Source organism: Syzygium oleosum, unplaced genomic scaffold (genome assembly GCF_021117445.2).
Source record: "Syzygium oleosum isolate NSW1041296 unplaced genomic scaffold, Sole_v2.1 Sole_v2.02, whole genome shotgun sequence".
In the NCBI taxonomy this organism is placed as follows: Eukaryota; Viridiplantae; Streptophyta; class Magnoliopsida; order Myrtales; family Myrtaceae; genus Syzygium; species Syzygium oleosum.
Window position 1 is genome coordinate 11470963 of NW_026607486.1, and position 16210 is coordinate 11487172.

A 16210-nucleotide genomic window follows, 5' to 3' on the forward strand; every position below is an offset into this window, starting at 1 on the left:
ATTTATTCCATTCGTTGCCTAGGTTCAACAAAGTCAGTTTGTTATTTACATGGTAAGACACATGAAGCTGTTTGAAAATCCTACTCCTCAGAGCTAATTTTCGATTTAGGTACGAGAGTAACACATAAGACCATTAATCAAATGGTACTTTCGAGAATATTAGGACTTATACTACACTATTATTGGTAGAAAGTCATGTTTCCGAAAGAAAATGCATTGAGTAGTGTTACCCCAGGTGATGTTTATTCTCATGACAAATCCTTGAAAGGTTGAAGTGGAAAATGCTCGAAGTCTTCATTATCTGTAATTATGCAAACTTCAGTTGAGTCAACCATTCACATTTTCTTCAGTTTCCTCTAGAGCTTTCCAATCCATACTGTCTTGACATATGGACAGTTTCTGAATTCCCCGTCTTGTGTCGGTTATTTTGTGTCTTAGTTTCCTATGCAAGACCGATTAGTTAATGGACAGGGTAGATGGTGCTCATCATCATTCCAAATTCATTCTCACCTCCTCTCATATTAACGAAAACTCAGTAGTAGTCTCTTTCATTACGTAGTATGTGAAATACCCCCAATCCCTAGCCCATTCTCACGAAAACTAATTAGAGACTCGCTGGGTCTCCACAACATGGTTAACCTTGTGGGAAGTTTGATTTTTACGTTATCTATACTGACAGAGTCATTTGTTCAAGATTGACTTGAATATTAGACCACATCTTGGAATCAGATGAATCATACATTTTTTATTGTTCAGGTGGTATAGCACTAATTTAGTAGATAGTGGTCTCCAATAGCAAAAAGTTATTTGTTCTGAGGAGAAAAAAAGTCGCGATGGATCAAAAAATGGGAATGCTTAGGTATTTATAAATTTTGACCATTTCAATAGTTCCAATAACAGGGATTTCTCTTCAATAAGCCAAAATTCATAGCTTGATGATCCCAATATAATTGACCAGGAAGCAGAGCTCAATAGGCAGTAAGCAGAAGCAAATAAAAATATAGAAGCTCTCTTGGTATCTTTGGAATTGCCTTGTGATGCTATGCACTTCGTAATCATGCTATCACAAGGGCAATGCGTAATGAGAGAAGCATCACTAGACAATTCAAACTACTCTTTAGTGTCAAAATCATTTTGAAGAGCTCTAGGAAGACATCCTTGCTGAGACATAGCTGATTTATCATGGATATCTTCCTTCAGTTCGCATCTTCTTAAGTCAGTTTGCATTTACTTGGCACTTAAAATGAATGATCAAATTGATTTTCTTCCAGGCCACATCTATCCTTCATGCAAAGGGCAATTGGTAAAACGTCTAAAAAGAATTGCTTTTTCATAATTTTCAAAGCCAAATCATCTACAAAATTTGAACTTCTTTTGCTTTATTAACAAACAATTGCTGATGGCCTACAACAACCTTGATACAAAGAAGAAGTGAGCAGCGGCCTAAGGAAATGACATCAAGCTGTTACGGAAGCCAAGCGATCGAACAATAAAATTGACAGAATAAGAAAATAAATCGGACACCAGATTTACGTGGTTCGGTCGTAGTGACCTACGTCCACGGGGAGAGCAGCACGGAATTCCACTATAGATCAAGCGATACAACGGAGATTACAACCACACTCGAGTCACTCAAACACTCTAAGTGTTTCCCAAGCCCCAATTATACCTAATAACTCACGCAGTGTTTAGCCCCACAATTCCTCACGAAATAATCTCTCAATCTCGCAAAAGAATTGTATACAAATCTTAACACAAGATTTAATCGCTACGAACACTTGAGTTCTTGGTGTAATTCCACGAAAAAAATCCCAGTGAGATAAACCCACGCCAAGCACTCGACGTCAACCGCGGCGCTTCAAGACTTCTCTACACTTCAAAGCATCCCCTGACCATGAACATATATATCAAGAAGTCCCATGTTGGTCAACAAACGAAGTCCACGCGGATTAGGATCAGGAAACAAATCCAGCCATGCTTTTCTTTTCCTTTTATTTTATTTCTTCTTTCCACTTCTGGCCGTGAATTCCACAAGAATTAGGAAAGTATAATATTCTTTCTTTCTTCTAACACATTGACCGGGTCAAAGTTCAACATAAAATTCATGTGGACTTTCCAGTTTGAGAACAAGGACTCCAACGTGCATTAGGAAAGTGAATTTCAAATATTTCCTTTTTGCTCGGTTTTGGAGATCCGCAAAATATCCAATTCGGAATATTTAGATTTCGCTTTGGGCTCAAACTCGAGACATATATTCAACACAAGCAATGCCCTTTGTGAATCTTCAGACAGACCTCTTCGTACAAGTGAGATTGCATACTCCATTGCTGCTGAATCAAATGGCATTCTGATCCGTCCATCACTTGAGAGTCCAAACTCTTCTTCCGACAATTTGAACAGCTCTTGGAAAATGTAAGTTTGGAGACAAGCCAACAGAACGGCAAAGCTCCTGCCATCTGTGCTATAGATTACAAAGTGATCCTTCTCACTCACTTCCAACACTTCACAGTTCTGTATGCCCGAAAGTTTTCTTGTTCTGGGATGAGAAATTCTCTCTCCCTTGGGTGACTATCTTTTTCCACTTTCTAGCAATTTTGAGTAGTTTCTTAGTGCTGATCATGTTGTCTTTCCTATGAAGTATGCAGTGGAGGAACAAGTGAGATGACAAAAGAAGATTGTACGGAGATTCGAACTCAGAAAAGAGTTGTTTTGGGAAAGGCACGGTAGGAAGTTTGTTATATAGAGAAATGGTTTGAGATGCTTTACGACAGATTAGTTTGTTACTTAGTTGTGCTAAAGTAAAGCCAAGAGTTTGATGACCAATATGTTTGCATGGTGTCTGCCTAGTTTTTGCCTCCAAACACCATAAAAAGGATGAAAAGGGGATTGAAAAGGCAGAAAATAAGAAAATTTGGACCATATAAGTACGGAGGCAGTTGTAACACCTTTTCTTTTAGGATCTAGGACATATGTACATTTTGCTAGCGTTGATTACAAGAGTATCTCTTTGTTTCCTTGGTTATTCACCCTAGGAAATTTCTCGTGGTACGACTGCCTTGTGCACAACCAACTCATTCATCGTGTTCTACTTATACAAGATTAAGGAAATGAGAGATTAGACAAATACAGAATATTGTCCCCATTGATTGGAGATTTCATTGTTAATGTGGCTTTACTGTATTGGAAGTATTTGAAGTTCATGACCGATTTCTGAAAAATTGGTTAAGAATTAGGTCAAGTGTCTGTATTGGGATACTTTCTTGGTGAACAAGACCTGTGGGGCAGTGGGGCAGTGAAGGATCTAGTAAATTGTCAATCTACTATATGATGCAGCACAGTTTGTAAAGAAAACTCTAGAAAGCTAATGAACAATATGATGCAATTAGTCATGTAAGTTCGGATTAGAAGTTGGAACTGCATAATATTATCCCAAGTAAAGTTATCTTTCTTTACAAAATCTTGAACTTGAATATAATCCACTGAGACATTATTGCATCACTATAACGAAAAAAATCAGAAATATGAATTAAAGCAACCCGGCTTTTATAAAACTAATCTATCACATTTCTCAAAAAACACCGGAACAAGATTGTTAGAGAATTTATAGATTTTTATGGATAGGATACAGAGAACATTTTTTAGATATCCTACTTCTCTTTGGGATTGTCTCATTTGATTCTTCATCTTGAGGTAGTGTTCATTTTAACTACAAGATCATCAAGCAATGGAACTCTTTTCACCAGTAGGTCACTTAGAATACTTTTGCTGGCAGATGATGATGTGGTATATCTTCTCAATAAAACATTGCTTTCCAAATGGTATGGAGAGGGCTTGAAGTTATGGATAATGTGACTTTACATACTATAACCATGCAGCATCCAGATTTCTTCAGCAACCTCTAAAACAAACATTCAATGAACAGCTTGTAGAAGAAAATGAGACTATTGAGGCTTTCTCTGTCTTTAGCTATACTTTATTGAAGAAGCATAACGATAACAACATTGCTACATACTCAATGTAAATGACAGGCTACCAGGATAACACTATTTGCCTCTGTTGTATGCGAGTGCCAATTCTAGCAATCTTAGACGGTGAATATCCAATTGACGGCTATACGAATTCTTCAGTCAAACTTACATGAATCGTTTTGGACTTTTTTTCTAATTCTATATCCGGATCAGGAGATCTGCAAAAGTTTTTAGTTGAAATTGAATTTATTCACAAAATAAAAAAAATGTTTCCAACTAATAATTCGCAATTGAATGTTGGCCAATGTAGCATTGATACAAAGAAACAGATGATGAGCAGGGACGAGAAGAAATTGCATCAAGCAAAGCTCTCTGTGAATCTCCACCTAGACTGTTTTGTAGGAGTGTGACAGTGTACTCCAAAACCGAAGCATCAAATGGCAAAATGATGGGTCCATCACTTGATAGTCAATACTCTTCTTCAGACATATTAAACAGCTCCCGGAAAGTAAGAGTATTGAGACATGCCAAGGGAATGGCAACGCGGCTTCTTTCGTTGCTATAGAATACAAAGTTAGCCTGTTCACTTGTGTTTAGCATTGTGCAATCATCTGCATTTGAAAACTGTTGGGTTTATTACTTTAGAGCATTAGCAAATTGGGGATATTTGTGTAAATGTATTAGGCTTAATCCTAAGCCTATAAATACTCTTTGTTATCTCTGAAATAAACTTAGTTACTCTTTTATCATTAACATGGTATCAGAGCCTAAATTAAAAACCTAAAACCTAAAATTAACACTTCTCACAGTAAACCCTAGCCACCACCACTGTAGATCTCGCCGGCGACCCACTGTAGATCCCTCTGGTGACCTCCGTCCGGCGTCGCCCAAGGCCAGCGACCCTCCGTCCGGCGTTGCCCAGGGCCGGCGACCTCAGATCCGGCGAGATCTAGGTCCGGCAACCTCAGATCCGGCGAGATCTAGGTCCGGCAACCTCAGTCTGGCTTCGCCCAGGGCCGGCGACCCTCCGTCCGGCGTCGCCAGGCCCCGGCGACCTCCATCCAAGGTTGCCCAGCTCCGGCGCACCTCCGGCGACCTCCATCCAGGGTCGCCCAGCTCCGGCGAAGCCAAGAATAACGCTACTGGAACTCATCTAGGTCAGAAATCAATGTTGTCTGACCATTAATTCACTCGCCTCAGATCTCTCATGTGTTTTGATGTATTGAAACCCAAAAATCGATGTTATCAGGGGAGTTTCTGAGGCCAAGGGTTGTGTGGAAGTGATTTGTGGAGTTGAATTTGCTGTTTTTCATTGTGGTTTGTGAAGATGGAGCATTGAATTTGGTGGTGCTGGTTTTTTTTTTTGGCTGAATGTGATGTTTTGAAGTGTCAGTTCTCTGAATTTTGTGTTCTGTAGTTGGAGTGACATGTGGAGTTACTAAGATTTGCGGATACTTGCAGAAGTTATATAATAAGTGGGGTGTGTTATTTATTACATGCGCGGGTCAAGTTTCCAGTGATTAGTGGTTTGTGAGGATGTCTACTGGTTCATCTAATTCACCGTCTATTACTTCGGGATTAGGCTCCTCTAGTGCTTCTTTGAGTTCAGTATCTTTTGGTTCATATTATAGTATGACTAATCTGCACAATACCTTGGTCAAGTTGGACGGTACCAATTACCCTTCTTGGTCGATGGCTCTTTCGACTTTTATTTATTCTAATCGCCAGTCTAGATGGCTTGAAGAAGAACCACCTGCAGATTCAGCTAGTCTAGATGAATGGAAGTACATAGATGCTACTTTGCGTACACTTTTATGGGGAAGTATGGCTGAATCTATTCGTCATCTTTTCATGAATTGCACTACAGCTCGTGAGGTATGGACAAAGTGTGCTTTACTATATTCTGGACAGAATAACGTGAGTCGAGTTTGTGACATGTGGGAGGCTTTATTTGAAGCCAAAATTGGTCATGCTAGTTTGGCAGAACATTATGCTCGTTTTGCATCTTTGTATCAGCGCCTCAAGTCTTATTTTCCACCTGTTACCACAGTTACTCAGATGCAGCAACGAGAAGCGGACATGATAACCGTGCTCTTTCTTCGTAGCCTTGGTCCAAATCATAGTGCTCTTCGTCAACAGATTACCTCTCAGAGCACTCTTCCTTCTATTGAAGAAGTGTATTCTCGAGCTGCTCGTTACACTTCCAGTCCCAAGACTTCAGTAATTTCATATAGTAGTGCTATGGTGGCTCGTGGAGGTCAAGGGACTCGTGGTCGTATTAACGGCCGTGGACAATGGAATTCTGATAGTTCTTACCGTGGTCGTGGTCGTGGTTTTCAAGGCCGAGGTGTCGTTCGTGGTGGTGGTAGTAATACTTATAGAAGAGCACGTGGTGGTGGTCGAGCGAACCGTTTTTGTACTCATTGCCAGCTTTATGGGCACACTGTTGATTATTGTTATGACCTCCATCCTGAACTGCGGGGTCTACATGCTTCTATTGATACTGAACCTTAGGCTCCTTCCCTTGGATCTTCTTCTGGACAGGGTACAGTACAGTTGACTCGTGCAGAATATGATGAGTTGGTCAGAGCACGACAGAGTGAGAGTGGTGCTGTCTCTGGTCCTACTGCTACTTTAGCACAACGTAATGATCCTACATGTCTATTGTCCAGTACAACTCCTCGTTCTTGGGTTATTGATTCGGGTGCCACTCATCATATGACTGGTGATCCTCGTCTTCTCACATCCACCTCATATGTTCCTTCTATGTCAGTCACCTTAGCAGATGGTTCTCAATCCAAAGTTACTGGTACAGGTTGTGTATCATTGAGTTCCTCGGTCTCCTTACCTTTTGTTTACTATATTCCACACTTTCCTTACAATCTATTATCAGTCAGTTCTATTACTCGTGATCTTGATTGCGATATTATCTTTTCTTCGTCTTCGTGTGTTCTTCAGGATCGGAAGACTGGACGCCGAATAGGTGGTGCGCGTGAAGTTGGTGGGTTGTACATCCTGGAACCTGAGATTATTGCTGCTGCTACAACAGTTCAGAATAAAGCTGTGGATGATCCTTATCGATTACATTGTCGTCTTGGTCATCCATCAGCAGACGTACTCCGACGGTTTCCTTTCGTGTCTAGTTCAGGTCTTCAGTTTAATTGTGAAACATGTCAGTTAAGTAAACACCATCGTGAGTCTTTCTCTCCTCGTGTTTTGAGTCGTGCGTCACATCCATTCGAGTTAATTCACTCCGATGTGTAGGGTTCTAGTCGAGAGTCTTCATTTGGTTTTCGGTATTTTGTCACTTTCATTGATGATTGTACTCGTACAACTTGGTTATATTTAATAAAAGATCGTACTGAAGTTTTTCATTCTTTCTGCCAGTTTTATCATGAAGTACGTACGCAGTATGATTGTTCTATTAAGTGTTTGCATACTGACAATGCTCGTGAGTACTTTTCTTCATCTACCTTTATTCCGTTTCTCAAATCTCATGGTATTTTACATCAGAGTTCTTGCGCTCACACTTCGCAACAAAATGGAGTTGCTGAACGTAAGAACCGTCATTTGTTGGATGTTGCTCGCTGTCTTCTTCTTCACACTCATATACCTAAATCATTCTGGAGCTATGCTCTACTTACAGCATGTCATCTTATTAATCGTCTTCCGTCCTCCGTGCTGAAAGGAGCTATTCCTTATGCTCTTCTTCATCCTGATCGTCCTTTATAGTCTGTTCGCCCTCGTATCTTTGGATGTGTCTGTTTTGTTCATTCTTTGTCTCCTGGATTAGACAAATTATCATCTCGTGCTGAAAAATGTATATTCATTGGTTACTCCCGTACTCAAAAGGGATATGTTTTTTATAATCCTACTCGTCATTGGGAGTATGTTTCTGCTGATGTGACTTTCTTTGAGGATAAAGCATTCTTTGGCGATGATCGTCCTCAAGCACCATTAACCCTGGACCTTTTGCCGCCCTCTACACCTACATCTCAGCCAGAGCCACCGTTTGTTACTTCTGATGCTGCTCCACCGGATCCAGGCTCACCAGCACCGACCCCTCTTCAGGTCTATACACGTGGTCCTCGTTCTGTTTGGGGTAATACATCTTCACCGGCAAGTATTCCACCACCACCATCAACTTCGGTCCAGGCTTCCGATCCTCTTCCACCATCTCCTGACAGTTCTCCTATTGCTCACCGTACTCGATCTCGGTATCCTCTTTCTAATTTTGTGTCTTATCATAACTTAAGCCCTCATATGTCTGCCTTTGTGTCATCTCTTGCTTCTGTGTTTGTGCCTAGTAGTGTCCAGGAGGCTCTGGCCCATCTAGGGTGGGCTCGCGCTATGGAGGAGGAGATGGCTGCTTTACATCATAATAAGACTTGGGAGCTCGTTCCCTTGCCGGCTCATAAACAATTGGTAGATTGTCGCTGGGTCTTTGTTGTCAAACACCATCCAGATGGTTCAGTTGAGCGCTTAAAGGCGCGTCTTGTGGCCAAAGGCTATACTCAAACTTATGGTATTGACTATGATGAAACTTTTTCTCCGGTAGCCAAAATTCCTTCTGTTCATATCATTATTTCCTTGGCTGCTCGGTCTCAGTGGACTCTTCATCAGCTTGATGTAAAAAATGCCTTCCTTCATGGTGATCTTCACGAGGAAGTATATATGGAGCAACCACCTGGGTTTGTTGCTCAGGGGGAGAAGGTGTGCCGATTGCGAAAAGCTCTTTATGGGCTTAAGCAATCTCCTCATGCTTGGTTTGGCCTGTTCAGTGATGCGGTTATTACTTTTGGCATGCATCGGTGTAGTGTGGATCACTCAGTATTTAGTATGTCATCTTCAAAAGGATGTGTTATTATTGTTGTTTATGTTGATGATATCATTGTCACAGGCAGCGATGTTGAAGGCATACGACGACTCAAGCAGTTTCTTCAAAAGGAGTTTAACACTAAAGACCTAGGTCGTCTGCGATAATTTCTTGGCATTGAAGTTGCCTATGCCAATAGTAGCATTGCTCTCTCCCAGCGAAAGTATGCTCTTGACATTCTTAAGGAGGTTGGCTTACGTGATTCTAAACCTGGTGACACACCTATGGATCCTGGAGTGAGGCTTGACAATGAACAGGAAGAACTTCATGATCCACAGAAGTATCGTCGATTAGTAAGCAAGTTAAATTATCTTACCATTACCCGTCCGGATATTTCATTTGCTATTAGTGTGGTGAGTCAGTTTATGAGCTCTCCTCGTACTAATCATTGGCAAGCTGCTCTACAAATTGTTCGATATTTGAAGAGAGCTCCAGGTCAAGGACTTGTGTTCCATAATCAAGGTCATCTTCGTATAGCTGGTTATTCCAACCCTGAATCTTTGGAGGTGACAGGATATTCTGATGCAGATTGGGCTGGTTGCCCTATGGATCGCCGGTCTACTTCGGGATACTGTGTATTTCTTGGTGGTAATCTTGTGTTGTGGAAAAGTAAGAAACAGTCTGTTATTTCCCGATCTAGTGCAAAGGCCGAGTATCGTGCTATGGCTAATGTTACCAGTGAACTTCAATGGATTCGTATGTTGTTAGCTGAGATTGGACTACCTATGACCGGATCATCTATTCTATGCTGTGATAATCAATCTGCTATTCATATTGCTAGCAATCCAGTGTTTCATGAGCGAACGAAGCATATAGAGGTGGATTGTCATTTTGTTCGAGAAAAGGTGAACTGCGAAGACATACGGTTGGTACACACACGTTCTGAAGAGCAACTAGCAGACATTTTCACAAAGCCTCTTCGATGTGGACGAGTTTCATATATTTGTCATAAGTTAGGACTTTTTGATATGTACGCTCCAACTTGAGGGGGAGTGTTGGGTTTATTACTTTAGAGTACTAGCAAGTTGGGGATATTTGTGTAAATGTATTAGGCTTAATCCTAAGCCTATAAATACTCTTTGTTATCTCTGAAATAAACTTAGTTACTCTTTTATCATTAACAAAAACCTTCTTGTTTTTGGATGAGGAATTCCTTTTCTAACAGTGGCAGTGATCTCTCGCCACTTCCTAGCTACGTTGAGGACCATCTTGGTGCCAATCATGCTGCCTAGTGTGAAATACAGGAAGGAGGATTCTAATGAGGTAAAGAAAGAATATTTTAGCAAGATCAGAACTGATACTTGTTGTTGACACCTATTTTTAATTTGCCCAAAAATTAATTACACAAAATTTAGGAATTAATTTTCTTTAATTCCTAAAACAAAAAAAATTTCTATTTAAATGCATTGCATATAGAAATTATGCACATTTTGCATTAATAGGGTCTATTAGAGAAGATTAATTAAAAAAAAAAATCGAGTCTGGTCGGGTCAGGGCCGGGCCGGGCCGACCCAGCCCTTTTCTTTTTCTTTTTCTTTTTCTTTCTTCCCCGCGGGCCTCAGCCCTTTTCTTCTTTTTGATTTTTTTTTCTTCCCCTCCCCGCGGGCCCAGCCCACTTCTTTCTTCTTCCTTTTTTTTTCGCCCGCGCGGCTAGGCCTAACCCGGCCCAGCCCCTTCTTCTTCCTTCTCCCCCCGTCGCTCTCTTTCCCCTGTTCGCCTCTGTTCGCGACGTCACGCCGACGCACGGCGGCGCCGCTCCTCGCCGTCGCTATCTGGCCAGAGGAAGGCCGAGAGAGCACGCCGACGGGACTGACATTAATTACCAGTCCCGTCCTCTCTGTTTTCCCGGCCTCTCTCTCCCCCCCTGTTCGCCTCTGCTGCCTCGCTTAACCGGACCCCCCTGCTCTGCTCTGCTCTGCACCGGCCTGCCATGGCCACGAAAGTCGTGGGGTGGCGTAGGCCGGTGCAGGCCGTCGTCATTGCCGACACAACGGAGCCGGGGGACGCCGCCTATAAAAGGCCAGAGAGTGAGAGAGAGCCCCGGCCGGCCAATTTTGAGAGAAAACAGAGAGTCCGAGAGAGACCCAGAGAGAATTAGAGTGAAACAGAGAAGAGAGAGGAGCCTGGGAGCGTCTCGCAGGTCCCAGCCGGTCTCGCCGTCTCCAGCAAGCCGATCGGCAACCCCCGGAAACACCCCTGGTCGGCGATTTAAAAGAAAAAATAGAGAAAGACAGAATCAAGAGAGGAGAGAGAGAATAGAGAGGGAGAGAGAGCAAACCGAGGCCACGCCGGAGCAAGAAAGACAACCGGCAGTGTCGCCGTCGCCCACGGAGTAGCCGGAAAGCCGCCCTGACCCGCCGTCGACCGGTGAGCCCCCGGCCGAGAAGCCCCTCTGTTTTCCCCTGTTTTTTAGCGTGGTTAGGCCGGGACTCGCGCCGGCCGTTTCGCGCGAATCTCGGCCCATACCGTCGTCAGTCCCGATCCCTAGTCGCCGTCGGAGGTGAACCCAAGCCGCCGGAGTCGACCGGATCGCCGGAGGAGGTCGGAATCCCTCGTTTTTCCACGCACCCGCCAGGCGTTCGACGAAATGCCTCAACCAGGCGGGTTTTGTTTCATCGCCGGCCGGCGAACGGTGGTCCGACGGCGGCTCGGAGTGAGTGGCACGGCCGGGCGGTCCTAGTCGGGCGATTTGGGGGGCGGCGGCCTGGGTCGGCCCGGCGGGACGGCCAATTTTGGCCTCTCCGGCGCCCCCTCCCCGCGGGTCTGTATGTTCGGGTCGGATTCGACCCGAATCAACAGATCCGACCCGGGTCAACGCCCTGGTCGGATCCGTTGACTCGGGTCGGTTCCGACCGACCTGGATTAACAGATCCGACCCGGGTCAACGCCCGGGTCGGATCCGTTGACCCGAGTCGGTTCCGACCCGATCCGGATTGACCGATCTGACCCGGGTCAACGCCCGGGTCGGTTCCGACCCGGTTCAGATCCGCCGACCCGACCCGGGTTTTAATATTATATTAATATTTTTATTTTTATTTTATTTTATTTTAAAAAAAAATTTAAAAAATTTAAAAAAAATTTAATTTAATTTTTTTTTTCTCTTCTATTTTTTTTTTCTCTTCTTTTTTTTTCTTTTTTTCTCGAAAAAAAAAAAAATTTTAAAAAGTTAAAGTAAAGTTTTTTTTTTAAATTATGTGATATTTCTAAGTGTTTTGTTTTATTGTGATATTATTATGCATGTTTTTTAATACAATTGTATGAGTTGTTGTGTTTTGAATGTCATCTGACTTAGTTAAGGTTAGAACCTTAGGCTGCATGAATTGTTGTGTTCTTGACTGCTGATCGTTTCTGATTATGCACTCGCTTGATCACCTCACATGTTAGGAGAAAGATCCTAAAATCAATCTAAATTGCCTGACAAATGTTTTCATGAAATGAACAGGGTAAAAAAGGTACCGAAAGGGCATTAGTTATCCAACTAGTGTAACCAAGTCCCCGAATTCAGTTAATCTCTGGTTCGCAGGAATAGGGTGATTCTCCCATCATCCTATTTGGGTTTCTAATCGACCCACCCCAAATCGATTAGTGGCGACTCCTTGATATAAACTACTTGCATGTTAAAAACTTAAACCCTAAGTCGCGATATGGTATGGGCTTGGGAGAGCCCGAGTTAAGTCCCGAACCTAGACTTAGCACGTACCAGGCGAGCCCCCCCTTTTTCGCATGTTGTTTAAAAAGGGCTCGGGAGTTCGGTCGCGACATTTGTTCTAAGGAAAACACGGGTGTAAGTTAATTTTATTGGTGGAAGACCAGAGAAACTAGGAAAGACGTTAATTTCATGTGTAGTGGTGAAATCTGCAAAACCAAATGATTGGTGATATGGCTTAGACGTAAACATAGTCACTGTCTAACACTCTAATTTTGTCTGAAAATACAGAGAAAAATGAAAATGAGGGCATCAAGGTACACTTTAACCGTACTTTTGTCGCATTGTTTCGGGACAGAGGCAGTTGTAATTCGTAATGAAATTACTAAGCTCGTGGAGAAGCACAAGAGTTAAAGCCAAAGAAATGAACCTCTTTATTTTTATCATCTCTGATGTCATTGCCAATAAAATTCTGTTTCAAACTGTCTTATTTGGACATGATGTGAGGTGGAGTGGAAGAGTGTCTGTATGTTGCTTTAGTTATCATCACCCGAATAATGGTGAACTTGTTTAATTGTTCCTGATCGCTTTGTGCAAAACCAATTCTTTTCGTGTTCTGCGAAGACGGTTAACAGAGTGATTGACCACTTCCAACTTCCAAGCTGAACTGAGGTATGGTCCATCTAAGTTATAGATTTCTCTACCCCAGCAGCACTACCATATTAGAATGTCGAGATATTCGTGGTAACTTTAACACGGTAACAACCAACTCCTCTTCAGATGAAAAGCCTGATCATGAAATGTCGGACGGACTGTATATCTACCAACCCTTTGTGTGAATCTTTATGAGAATGAACAAAGTTTATTGAGCCAAAATGTCCTTAATAGAAAACTGGCATATTGGACAAAATCTATAATCTTTGTCATACAACCAAATGTATCATTCTCTTGATGAATGATCAACCGCATATCCGCTATACATTTCCCACAGAAGAATCTAAGGATGAGTAGGAAGATTCTGGAGTTAGTGCTGCGTTATGGTCATCAAACAAAAGACATGGACCTATTCTGAAGATCTTCAAGCTATCACTTATTTTCTGCAAAACCAGCATATTGATGTGCGATGCTAATACAGATCAGGACCAAATACATTAGAACACCCAGATGGTTACTTTTTTCACCATTTAGGCAATGCAATACTAATCTTAGTATGCATTCATACTCCATGGAAAGATAAACATGATCTCATTAGCACGAAGTTATTTGCTCTAAATAGAAACTGGTTATGGATCAGATTTCGAAAGTTATAATACACTAACTGTATCAACCATCTCCACTTCAGGGTCCCCTTCGATAACCAAAAGCCCAAAAGATGACCTGAAATAAGTTTCTAATGTGTGACAGGCAAAATAAATTGCTAGTCAACTTTTTGTTACCATCAGATCGTCCCCCCATAATGCATTTCCAAAGACCACTAAGTCAACTTTCACACTAGAACACCAATTTAACAATTCACAAAGATCAAGTCTAAATCGGCATTCCATGTAGCTCAATAACGAGAAAAGTAATGCTATTTAGGTAGGAGCTTTGAACTTTACTATTAAGCTTAGAATAGATTGACTAGAACCCTGTGTTAAAGTTTCTGTTTCGTGCCTAAACACTAGGTCATCTTGAAGGTCTGAAGTATGTACTCATTCTTTTGATTTGTAGAAGCTATTTTACTCTTCATGGGACAAGACTTCACACCAGGTTTGGGAGATAGAACCACATAGAGAAGCTAAGAGCTCAGTGAAATGGGTCAGGCCAGACAATTTAGCCTTACCTAGTCCGTCTGGGTCCGGAGCAGCATCTCGGTTCTACTCTATCCTTTGGCCTCTCTTGGGGCAAAGTAAGCTTAGCTTATTGCCTTTCTTTGTAGGGGGCACTATCTTCTTTAATGAAAGAACAGAACCCTGAGGCTGTCTGTCTTCACTGCAATAAATATCGGAAATTCATCTAATCGGAATACCACACTGCCCAATGGATGCATATTCATGCTAACAAAACTTAGCTAACTCCTCTCTTTTTTCTTTCACTGCTGTCAATGACTTTGATCCACAAAACTGGATACATATTAAGATCAGATTCTTGAAGAGATGAGGGTATCAAGTGCAAGCGGTAACAGATTCACAATGTCTTCTACATTCAAGGACACATCATTTCATAATATTGTGACGACGTGCACTGATGACTGTAACGCTGTGAAAGAGATGTACCATTCTAGCTAGTCCCAATTTACTGAAATTTGTAAAGCTGGCTAAAAGTGTGGAAGCATGAAGTACATTTCTTCACTATAACGTCATACATCGAGTCTCCACATAGAAAAATACAAGAGATTCTCGTTCACACGAGGTCTTGCTGTACAATTGTCCATTTGATGCAAATCTTATGCTATACAAAGCCTGCAATTAAGCTATCTACAGATTCTGACCAAAAAAAAAAAACAGCTATCTACAGAAAGGAAACTGCAATAGTCAAACTGGCCAAGCATATACATATAACAAATCACTGTTTTGCCATTACTGACCACAAACTAGAACTCCTTCCGCTCATTTGTTATGCAAAGAGGCAGCTGAGCATTGAAAAGAATGCAATAGAGTTGAGCAAAGCTTTTTTTATGTCTTTGGCAATGTCTCTTTCGACGAGCGATACTATGTACTCCATAGAAGTTGCATCACAGGGCATGGTGATTGGACCATCACTCAACAAACCAAACTCTTCTTCAGACATTTTGAAGAGCTCTTGAAAGATGTGGCTGCTGAGACATTGCAAGGGAACCGTGAAACGGCTCCCATCACCCGTGTAGATGACGAAGTGACCCTTTTCAGTCACCGATGAGGGAGAAGTCAACTGCACGATAGCTCCAGCAAGGGCACTTCTTTTCCTGTTTGAAACTTCTGATATTTCCCACTTCCTTGCCATCTTGAGTAGCTTCTTGGGGCTCATCATGCTTAAGCACCATTGCTTAAGCACCATAGCAAGTTGAGTTTAAAGGCTTAAAGCAAAAACAATTACAGGATTCCTAATCTCAGACTTGTAATGTGTTGCTTCAGCAGAATTGAAGGGAAACAAAGGAAGCGCTCGCCACTTATATATGCGAAACATTCCAACAGTCCTGTTCGAATGTCGCTTTCTCTGCCTTGTGATTTGCAATGCCTTAAATATGTAATCACTTATACAGAAACAAACATTTCGATGGGGGAATATTATCAAATGATGATGACAAAAACAACAAGGGAAGCACAAGGAAGGAGGATGTTGATGACCCTTTGTTTGTCTCATCTGACAACAACAAAAAGCACGTGGTTCAGAATAGATGATGAAACCGGAATTTAATGGATTCACCTCCAATGCTGCACCCAATTATTTCTGGAGGCTGTGATTCTCTTTATATGATGCGAAAGCGAATTTTGGAGCATCATGGACTTCTACAGCTACATCGACATTACATACTTTTTTTTTGCTAACAAATGGAAATGAGCAAGCATATCGAGAGAGGATTACCTACTTGGTAGAGAGAATGATTAATTTCTTGCAGTGATTCTTGATATAACATTCTCCAGAAGAGTGATAAACCCGTATGTGATCCATAAATTTTCCAATAGACACCAGAGAATAGCTACAGGATCTTTTAGTAATTTTATACATTGACTAGGTTCAACAAAGTCAATTTGTCAATTA

General features: G+C 41.9%; 1 protein-coding gene across 1 annotated transcript; it reads right to left on the reverse strand.

The window, feature by feature from the left end:
* Nucleotides 1-15085: 15085 nt before the first annotated feature.
* LOC115681513 (auxin-responsive protein SAUR68-like) lies at nucleotides 15086-15505 on the reverse strand. Its single transcript, XM_030605478.1, has one exon. It carries the CDS (start codon nucleotides 15503-15505, stop codon nucleotides 15086-15088), a length of 420 nt encoding a protein of 139 aa, XP_030461338.1.
* Between the last annotated feature and the right edge of the window lie 705 nt (nucleotides 15506-16210).